Below are 11,565 nucleotides of genomic sequence, written 5' to 3'. Positions count from 1 at the left end.
GTTCGATCACTTATAAAAGTATGATTTTTTGCTATAACCATGATGATAATAACAATGAAAATTGAACAACTTGTGGAAGAGATGAAACTACTGCTGGAAATCAATGGCCAAATTGAGAATAGGATATGATTTTCTTAATTTACCGATTCAAATCATAGCATTAAACGACAAATCGTGAACTTCAAAATTTAAACCACGAAGAAAATGTAATTTCAACATTTGTGAATCTGCATAATCTAAGTTCACCATTTGTGAGTCTGCATAACTTTGACTCGTTCAGTATAACGAACCTCGTATTTTTCAAGTATAAAATAATGTGTGAAACAACACTATGAATCATTCATTAAAAGTTAATCTATAAAATCAACTGACAAACAAAAAGTGAATCTATAAAACAAACAAAATATTAACAAAAATATCGACAGCTTCCAATCTTTGCAAAAAAAGCAAATCTCAGAAAATTTATCTATGACATCCTATCAAGAGAAAGCTTATGTTTTTCTCTCAGAGAAAAAGGATTCCAACATTTACCAAAAGTCGAATAGATGAAAGTCTAGTATCTGATATTTTAAGTCTAACAAGAACATATTGACTCATAAGTTTCAGGGAACCAAACCCTTTTGGTTGATTAGCTATTGTTTTGGTCAGGCCCGGCATCGGAAGGCGTGGCAGATTCATCAACCGAACTATGTTTCGATGATCTATCTGATGCGGTAGGTGGGCTTCTCAACATTTTATCAGCTGATCCATACAGATTGAGAAATTCAATTTGCAGTTTAAATAGCTTACACAACGAGCAAAATCTATTGCAAAGCACAGAAATAGTGTTTCACCTGATTTGGTTATCTTTCCTACCATGATCTTGACTGACTGGATCTCTTTCTGATATGAACCGACAAGCTTGATCTGCACGTGTTCATTCAAATTCAACCGTTAAATATTATTGTCTTTCAAAAGATAGAAAATGAACACTCATTAGAAAGTGGGATCTGCACGAGATTTTTATTGCTATAATTTGAAGAAAAAATGAACAGAGCCTGGGACAAACCACTTCACAATATGCAAGGCCTAAAACGCGATCAAGACTCTCTTGATGCTTAATCAAGAAGGGGCGCATGTGGTTCATGTATAACTGCTTAGCTCCCTGCTTGAAGGCAAGAAGATTGTTAGCAAAATAACAGAACAGAGCTGACGCATTAAAGAGGCAAATTTTAAACAATTGAATGTGCTAGAGGACAATATAATGTTGTAAACTACTGCAATATATCACTCACATTTGATTGAAAACCCCAAAATTACCCTGAAAACATAAATTTAAGGGGTCATTTTGGTTTTTTATAGGGGATAGGATAGCGGACCAGAAATCACCCGGGCCGGGAACCACTATGCCGTTATTTACTCTATAGCGGGAGCTATAGTGTTCTGCACCGCTAAGGCTTTTCCCATAGCGGTCGGCCTCTACTCCACTCCGCTATAGTGGGATAGCGCCGCTATTCTACTGACAACTCGGACTGATATTCTAATAAAATGTTTATGGCTATCAGAGCTTCATTTGGCCGCACCATACATGATCTTAAGGATCTTTGGAAGGAAAAAATAGTACATATGTAACCTTCAACAGATCACATGGCTCAAAAGATCATCAAAGAATCAACCTATCTCTGAATGTTTATGAAACTCACATTGGTAGGTGGAAGCTGAAGCCAAACAAGAAATGCGAACTTGACATGATAGTACATGGGAACCCTGAATTACAACATATAAGAGATCAAATCATGCTATCAAGAAGGTAGTGCATTGTGTTTTCAAAAGAAAAAAATTACCTTCAAAAACTTAAGGGGAACAACATAATACAACTAACTTAAACAGATTAAACTATACCAAGAAATAAGCTTGTCCGTGAATACTTCAACGAGGCTGAACGAGCCGAATGCTGTCAATATCAAAAGTGGAGATAAATATATCATGATAAATAATAAAAACTATATTTACAATCACCTACTCCAACTGCCCTTGCGGGCTCGAACCCAAACCGACCGGATTCAAGGTCGATCGTTTACGAGGGATTTAGATAAATCCATACCTGCCCAGTAGACAAGACACCTTTGTTGAGCATCTTGGTTTTTACTTTCTATTGCCTTGAATGTAGAGTACACAGGCAAAGCAATTCCCACAGAACAACTACAACAAACATGAAATCAACACTTACAATAAAAACATCATTAAAATCATATATAAAAAAAGTACAAATAGTGAAATGAAAAATAGGTTACCATGCCGTCCGAAGTACAACGTTGGAACCAAGAGGATAAAGGAGTAAACGGAGTCCAACCTGCACGAAATCGCTCAAGCATCAATCTAAACCCTAAATTCGATTGCTATTAATTGGGGGATTTCGTGACGCCCTAGAAACTAAGAAAACGATCATGGTGAAAAAGAGTAGAAATATAGCGGAATCAAAACACAAAAGTAGATGAATCGGAAAGAGAAGAAGAAGGAATGCGAACCTCGCTTGCTATGTTTGATCCGAGGAGAGCCATTCTAAGGTTTTGGAGCGCAGACCAACGTTCTCTTCCCTTCCAACATTTATTGCCTATTTTTATGTTTTATCTATTTGTTAGATGATGCAAATTAAGGTTTAATTCATGTTACCGTTCAACTAGGCATGTAAAACTTGTCCTAAACCGTAAAAAAAATGTAACTGTTGCATTCATCAAATAAATACGTATTATTTATTTCACCAAGTTACAAATTTGAAAAATAAAAAGAAGAATCTCAAAAATCTCCTTTAGGTCAACACCAACACTTTCGACCAAATCAACCCATAAATTTTTTCTCTCTCCACTAGTATGAAAAAAATAATAGTTTTTTTTTCAAGAAATCTAGTTGTTAATTTAAAAAAATAATAATAATAAGAGATTTTTTCTAATTAAATTAGAGACTCGGGATTCAAACAAAATTCTGGACACGTAGTAATATTAAATTTTTTTAAGAATTTTACTGTCTATTATAATTCTTTCTAATTTGAATGATTCGTCTATGTAATTACATACAATAGATATATTATTTTTATAAAAAAAACTAATTTAGTGGTAAGAATTTAGATTGAAATTCTGAGAAAAAGAATTTGAATACTATTAGTATTAATTTAATTAAAATAAATTTAGTGGTAAGAATTTAGATTAAAATTCTGAGAAAAAGAGTTTGAATACTATTAGTATTAATTTAATTAAAATAATATTTTTTTCTTAAAAGATGCTATTAAAATTATGAAAGTGAATCAAAATGATAAAATGATGATAAATGATACAAAATTACTTGTTTTAAAATGGGTTAACGCCTAATCCATATGAGACATTTCGTTAAGTAGAATGTGTTAAGGGATAGATATGTTCCAGAGTCGACTCAATCATGAATGAGAGGCTCTTGGAGTGTCAAATAGTAAGGCTTACAAGATCCTTTAACGTCGTTTCTTTAAGACTGTTGTTTCTAAAGAAGATATTGGGGCATGTAAATTCTATAATCCTATTAGGAAGCCTAATAAATAGTTAAGACTCAAGTATACATTATTCTAAAACTCTAAATCTCACAGTCGCGACTTATATTGACTTGATCGTCAAAGTGTTTTGGTAGTACGCTCTCACCATCGAGATCAATGTACAACGACCAGCATCAAGGAGTTCATCACCAATCATATCATACAGATCCCTCATATCATTTGGCGTCATTTGTAAGAAATTCCTAATGCTTTCAAAATTTTACAATATTTATCTTTATCATCCCTCAAATTTGGAGGGACATCATCTAGGGTGACGATACCGCTCATTCTAGCATAAGCATATAACGAACATGCTATCTAGCAACACCAAGGGTGGAGCCACCTCATACTTAAAAAGAAGCAATCAACGAACGTTCAATTCACAACACAAAAACGATGCAGGGTTACATGTGACAACGAATAACCACCATTGGAAGTGATAAACATGTGATTAACAAAAAAATTGGTTCCCACGAAAATCATCATTGCACCTTAATTTTTGCAGAAAAATAGTATGTGACTCATCCTATGTCAGTTAAATTCAGGGATAAAGGTAATAAGGAAAAGAGAGGTTACCAAAAGTCTGGGACAAGTTCACACCATATCCTGACAACAAACATGAACATATATGGTGGTAAGAATGAATCTGATATCTAGACACCCTATCAATTCTAAAGGGTGAAAAACATTTGTCACATGTCATAGAAGCTTCAAAATGCATTTGATGAATCTTATGACAAGACATCGACCTAATATTTTAGATGTTTTCACCTAATGTGACAAGAATTTTGGTTGGCTTAAAAATAAGACTATGAACTCAATCCTAACCATGTGTAGGTCTATAGGCTCCATTTTGAACATGTTTCCCTTTATCTGAGCCCAAGTATGCATGTATCTAAAATTATGTGTGCTCGCCCTAATAAACACATATTATAATTTGTTAATGCCAAAGAAAACATGCATGTTATTGAAGAGGATGTGACTAACTTATATTCGGGTAACATGGCATTCCCATAAGCCACGACAGGGTATGAATTTACACTTTCACCTTTACAAATAGGAAATTTAAAATAAATCCAAAGCATCCAAGAGTTTCCTTAAACACAATACATTATAAGCTTTGAACATATCCTTGTTGATGTAAGTCATAGAGGCCAATAATAATAAAGAGATTTCTTTGTTAAGTCCTTAAAATAACTTGTTCGTTTAATGAAACATTAAGTGTGACTTAATCGTGAGATTCCATTAAACATAAGGACATTATTCTTAAAGTATTCATAATCAAGATTTATTATAAAGTGGAATAACATTAAAATATTAAGACTATTATGTGGATAGGATGATAATCACATCTCATGGATCATGGATAAAGAGTTATCAAGTCTCCATATATGTATGAATGTTAGGAGTAATTCTTATCTTGGATTAACTCACCATGAGAGTACTACATATATGTGGTACTACATAGATACTGTTAGGAGTAATTCTTATCTTGGATTACCACATAAGTTATTCTCAAAGTGAAAATGGTTTATACAACCCTTCAACCAAAAACCATTATGGATCCTAGATGCGGAGTCAAGTACTTTATTGCTAATCAAACATTTTCCATAACATGATGACCATAAAGATGGTTGATGGGTACTCCAGAAATAATTCTGAGGGACATGAGTGACCTAGATGAAATTTGTCCATCTAATGACTTTTTGACAAGTCAATCGATAATGTCGTAGTAATATAATATTGAATCTACAAGGACCGTGTTCGAACAAGCCAACAATTATGCAATATAAAGGAAAAGTAACAAATGATGGGGTTTTCAGGTTTTAGAATGAATTACAAATTACGAGTTTAAAACAGAAGTATTAACATGGTTAGGTTATGTATTAGAATCCTTTTATCCTCTTTTGTTGATGTATGATGCCTTGTATGAATGGTCTAATCCTTATAATCTCACGGCGAACTAACAAAATCGTTATAGCTGATCCCTCACAAATTAATTCATTAATCACTACTCAGAACTTTCTATCCCTAGTCTGCCAACGTAAGCAAGGTTAGGCGATGTACAGAATGTTAATTCCCTAGGCCACTACTCAGAGTCTCTTATCCTTATTCAACCATCGTAAGTAGAACAGTTGTCATAGGTCCAACACATAGGCTAAGGGTCAGTAATCCATATGTGTCTAATATCATATTAACAGAGTATCTCAAATAAAAATCATTAAGATTAAGAAATAACTTAACAAGATTATAATTCAAAGGATTCATACAAAGTCAAACCAACATATAATACCAACAAGATTGAATAAGGTTCATCATCACACAATCTAACCTAGAAAAGCTTAGATACTCATAGTTAAAATTATAATACCAATTGAATAAAGAAGAATATCATATGAGTTCCCTTGACGGATTGGCCTCCAATGGCTTCCAATGCTATCAAAATCACCCTTTGATGTTGTAAAATCATGCTCCTAGTGCCAAATTTCGTAACCCTTATGAAAGTGCAGAATTTCCCCTTTTAAAGGTGTCGGAATGGACCAGAACGCGTCAGAAAAAGGCCCATAAAAGTGACCATCGTGTGTGCTGCAACTTTTAATGCTCTATCGCGTGCGCGATGGTGGATGTGATTATTTTTGAAGCTTCACTCTTTTTTGCACCTTTTTCACTCAAATTTTCACTAAGTCCACAGTTTGCACACTTAGCTATTTTTCCCTCATTCTTTGGTCATTCCTTCTCATATTTTCTTGACATTCACTTTTTTTGCTCTGATTCTTCGACTAAATATATGCAATGACAGACTGTCATTACAATCCTAAATTTGAATCGTTGCTTCTCCTCAAGTAACTCATTTTTAACTACACATTTCAATAGACACTGGGTCACACAATAACAATCGAACATCACCAAATTAAAGTTTTCTTTTACCTAACCATGTTCTAGCTTCCAACTTCTATCCGGAGAATTTGGAAAACATCCTCAATATTGACGAGTACTCAACATGTATCTCAGCTCATTATAGGGTGATCACTCAATCAACATGCAAAATTAATTAAACTTAGCTTTATTACGTTCTAAAAAAGTCCATCAAAGAGATCACAAATACATATTAGAGGGATTTCTAGGTTGTAACTTGGCTTATGTAAGGGTATGATATATTTAGGGAAGTCAGGTTAAACCTTTGGAGTTAAGTTCCTAGTTCTTCTTTATTCATCATACCTTTTTGTTAGTAATAGAGATTTGTGATCCTTCTTATAATGTCATTCTTTTTCTTTTCTCATTCGTTCATATTTTTTTAAGAAGTGGTTTTTTCCACTTCTTTTTCACACAAAAATTTTAAATTTTTGAATCATATTCTCTAGTACCCCAACCCCAAACTTAAATTGTTACTCACTTCCAAGAGCAACCCCAAACTTAATTTTCTTCATAAACTCTAAGAATAATATTTCTACCTAACTCCAAAGAGAAGGTGAAAAGAAAATATCTTTCAAGTAATATGGCTAAGAATTTAAGGCTGTATCACTGAAAGAAAGGCCAAATCTCAAAGTGGTTAGCAATGGATGTACCTATTACTATAGAGTGGTTTCAAAAGTCTCAAAGTTATAAGAAAAAAATAGTCTCAGTGTATGTTGATCAAACTTGATAACTTAATCAGAAATAAATCAAACCAGATAAAAGAATAATGCATGTGTGCACCCATAAAGAGAGAAAAGTGACCAATGGAAATCTTTGGCTCAAACCTTACCAGATGAGGTATTTGTAGGTTGAGTACAAGTTCGTTGATTCTTTTTCTCATCCTTCTCTTTCAAGCTGCTAGTTACTATTTTGATGATCAAGTCTCTTTTAGATAATTTTCTCCATACTAAAGTTAGAACTTGCAATCTAAAAAAAATGTAACAAATACAAACAAATTTATTAAGAACAATATAGATCTTTATGACAGGGTTATTCTTGAGTAACTAGTTTCTCTTTAGGATAGTCTTGAAATAGAAATAAAATAAATTATGTAAAACAAAAATTTATAAAAATTGATGGGTTACCTTATATCCAACGCTTCTTTTACGTCAATAGCTTGACGTTCAGTTCTCAAAACACATCAGGCTCAAGGGATACCCTCACGCCGATAAAAACTCCTTTTTTCATATTCTTGGGCACTTCACTACCTTTCTCTTTCAATTGATAGCAAATGGCAAGATCCTCCACATATGGTGTCTATTGATATGCATAAAACACCATATTCTCCTTATTGAATTTCAAAATTAACTCGCCAGTCTCCACATCTATTTTTGCCTTCCCAATTGCCAAAAATGGGCGTCCGAGAATCACCGACCCTTCTGAATCATTTTTCATGTTGATTACCACAAAGTCTGCAGGGAAGTTCAAATCATCAACATGAACTAGAACATCTTGTACAACACCAAGCGGATGAGTCACATATGAGTCGACCAAAGTTAGTGTCATGTTACTCGATACAATCTTGCCTATCTCCAATTCCTTAAATTCGCTTAGTGGCATGGCATGCTCGATCCTAAGTCATATAAAAGCATGAGAGATTTTCACCACCACCACCACCACCACCCGACACACACACACACACACACACACACACACACACACACACACACACACACACACACACACAATAGTGCAAGTAATGTTGAACTCTCCTAGATCGTTCATCTTTGATGGAACTTTCGACGGTTCTCTCACCTCTTATTTTTCAGCCATGTTGATCTTTTCTTGAGTCAACTTCTAATTTCCACCTTTAAGCAATACCTGCATAAACTTAGAAAATTTGGGAATTAATTCTAAGTTTTCATGAAAAGAAAAACTTACCTGAAGTTGTTTCAACATATCTTTAAATATCTCAAACATTCTTGCCTCATCCTCTTGTACCAGTTATTTCTTAATGATGGGATATGGGAGTTTTATATAATCTGGTAACGATGGATTTGGTTCATTCAGAATTTGATTTTTTATTCTCTTCCAAGGATAATTTTTATCAATGAAGTAATCAAGGGTGACTCATATTTCCTCTTCGTTACCTTGATTTCCATTCTCCTCCTTTTCAATTTCAACTTTATTTTCCTTAATTTTATCCTTTTTAATTTTTCTACTTCCTCCTTTCTAGTAACTAACCCAAATTCCGTCTCCACAATCTTACATGTTTCATTCTTGGGATTATCAATGGTGTTACCGGTAAATCCTCCACTTGAGCTAGGCAAAGTTGTTATTTGTCTAGATAATTGACCAATCTGAGTCTCCAGATTCTTAATTGAACCTTTCTTTGGAAGTTGGAAGCCTGTTCGTTTTATTGCATAGCTTGGTTACCACTTTGGTTTTGTTTGTTGCTCCAACTAAAACTCAGATGATTCTTCTATCTTAGATTGTAGGTATTGGAATAGGGGTTTCTCTTTTGAAATTTGCAAATTGGGCCTCTTCACTTACCCCTTCCAGAGAACACCTTCTGTTTTCATGTCCTCCTCCATAAAAGTCACACTGAAGTGATTGTACCCGGCTCACATTAGTTTTATTTAAGCAGCCTTTAGATAGCTGCTTATTTAATAATTCAATTTGAGCTAATAATGCAGTATGAGTATCAAGAGGTAACATACTATTAGGCGTTCCACTAGTTTTAAGCTTAATCGACCTTTCACTTTTAAAACAGTACTCATTCATACACATCTTCTCAATGAGGTCCTTTACTTGTGGTTGGGTCATTTGTCTAATTGTGCCTCCCGCATAACAATCTAGCAACATGTGTGTCTGACTCTTGAGGCCTTTAATGAATTTTTTCATTTGCTTCATATTGTTCATATTATGATTGGGGCATTTTCGTAGTAGTAACTTGAATCTCTCCCAAGAATCATACAATGACTATGTGTCTTGTTGCTCGAAATTGATAATCTCAGCTCTCGTCTCGGTAAACTGGATGGTGGTGAAAAATCTTTCCATGAACGTATCCTCTAGCTCCTTCCATGTTCGAATGGTTCCATTTGGAAGACATAGTAACCAATCTTTTTCCATTCCAATGAGTGAAAACCAAACAATCATAACTTTACCTGGTCGTTCGTAACAGCATCAAGTTTACACATTGAAGCGGTTTCGTAGAAGCATGCAAGATGAGCCTGTGGATCTCTGGTAGCGTTCCCATCAAACGAATTGTCTCTTAGACCTAAAAGTACATAATTCTTAATATCAAAGTTAGCAGGGTATGCCGATACAAATCCTTTAGAAACCTGTCCTTCATATGCCTATTTACAGTAACCCTCCATAGTGAGGGGCGTTGGTGCTGTCATGTTATCTTTCTCGTCAAAATTCGAAGAAAGTATTGGTGGTTGGTCCCCTTCAGCTAGACTCACTTCTCTAGTTTTGTTTCTTAGAGCATGCGCCGTTCTTTCAATTTATGGATCAAATGGTAGTAACGATGATCTTGACTTGTGAATACACAAATAGAAAATATATCAGTAGCACTATGATAGACAAGAAAATAAACAAAAAGCAATGAAAACTAAGAAAAATAAAATACGTTGCACAAAGTGTTGCCTTGTTGCAATCAACAGTCCCAGACAACAGCATCAAAAACTTGATGACTTCTCGGCAAGTGAACCGATAATATCGCATTAATAAAAGATCGAATCTAAAGGGAATATGTTCGAACAAGCCAAGAATTATGCAATAGTAAATGGGGGGGGTCAAGTTTTAGAACGAAAAAAAATTATTAAGACAGTTGGATTGTGTATTGGAATCCTCTTATCCTCTCTTTTTTATGTATGATGTCTTGTATGAATGATCTAATCCTTATAATCTCACAGTGAACTAACAAAACCGTTATAGTTGACCCCTCACGAAATAACTCACTAACCACTACTCGGAGCTTTATATCCCTAGTCTGTCAACAGAAGCAGGGTTAGGCGATGTACATAACGTTATTTCCCTAGGCCACTACTCGGGATATCCTATCTATATTCAACCAGTGTAAGTAGAATAGTTGCCATAGGTCCAACACATAGGCTAGTGGTCAGTAAACCCTATGTGTCTAATATCAGATTAACAGAGCATATCAATTAAAAAGCATTAAGATTAAGAAATAACTGAATAATATTATAATTCAAAGGATTCATATAAATTCAAACCAACATATAATGTCGACAAGATTGAATAAGGTTCATCATCACACAACCTAACCTAGAGAAGCTTAGCTACTCATAGTCAAAATTACAATACAAATTGAATAAAGAAGAATAAGATATGAGTTCACTTGAAGGATTGGCCTCCAATGGCTTCCAATGCTACCAAAATCACCATTTGATGTTGTAAAATTGTACTCCAAGTGCTAAATTTCGCAACCTCTGTGAAAGTGCAGAATTTTCCCTCTTAAAGGTGTCAGAATGGACCCGAACGCGTCAGAAAAAGGCCCAGAAAAGTTACCATCGCGTGCGTGATACCCTACATCGCACGCATGATAGAATTATTAATGCCATATTGCGTTTGCAATAGTGGATGTGATTATTTCCAAAGCTTCACTCTTTTTTGCTCCCTTTTTACTCAATTTTTCACCGAGTCCATAATTTGCACAATTAGCTATTTTCCCCTCATTCTTTGGTCATTTCTTCTCATATTTGCTCAAATTTCACTTATTTTTCTCTGATTCTTCGACTAAATATATGCAATGATGGACTGTCATCACCATTCTACATAACAGGATATATGTCTAAAGGCCAAATTTTGAATTGGACAAGGGTGACACAGTTTATGCCTTATGTTCAATATAGACATGAGGGAAAAATGGTATTTGTACACACAAACATGATCACATAATGATTTTGTCAGGTCACATAACATTTCATGACTTAGGTAGAAGTGATATGTTGGTAGATATCGCTCATTGTTTATTATATTAAATCTGTGACTTAGTATAATTATCAACGTCATAAGAACCTACAGGGTCAGACACATAAGGGCAGATTGATGAGAGATATAACGAATAAGTGAAATAAAGAACACAGTAAGATACAATGTACTTA

The 11,565-nt window shown here is 34.4% G+C and overlaps 1 protein-coding gene across 1 annotated transcript; it reads right to left on the bottom strand.

Annotated features, from left to right (window-relative positions):
• Positions 1–319: 319 nt before the first annotated feature.
• On the bottom strand, positions 320–2,735 carry LOC127120275 (HVA22-like protein k). The gene is made up of 8 exons (XM_051050685.1): positions 2,508–2,735; positions 2,274–2,332; positions 2,084–2,181; positions 1,882–1,933; positions 1,683–1,746; positions 1,049–1,144; positions 834–906; positions 320–741 (listed from the first exon to the last, which is right to left on the bottom strand). Exons 1-8 carry the CDS (start codon positions 2,538–2,540, stop codon positions 629–631), a joined length of 588 nt encoding a protein of 195 aa, XP_050906642.1. The 5' UTR covers positions 2,541–2,735; the 3' UTR covers positions 320–628.
• Between the last annotated feature and the right edge of the window lie 8,830 nt (positions 2,736–11,565).

This window comes from Lathyrus oleraceus, chromosome 2 (genome assembly GCF_024323335.1).
Source record: "Lathyrus oleraceus cultivar Zhongwan6 chromosome 2, CAAS_Psat_ZW6_1.0, whole genome shotgun sequence".
NCBI classification, from domain to species: Eukaryota; Viridiplantae; Streptophyta; class Magnoliopsida; order Fabales; family Fabaceae; genus Lathyrus; species Lathyrus oleraceus.
The sequence above is the reverse complement of the archived record's forward strand: the minus strand, read 5'-3'. Positions and strand labels throughout refer to the sequence as shown.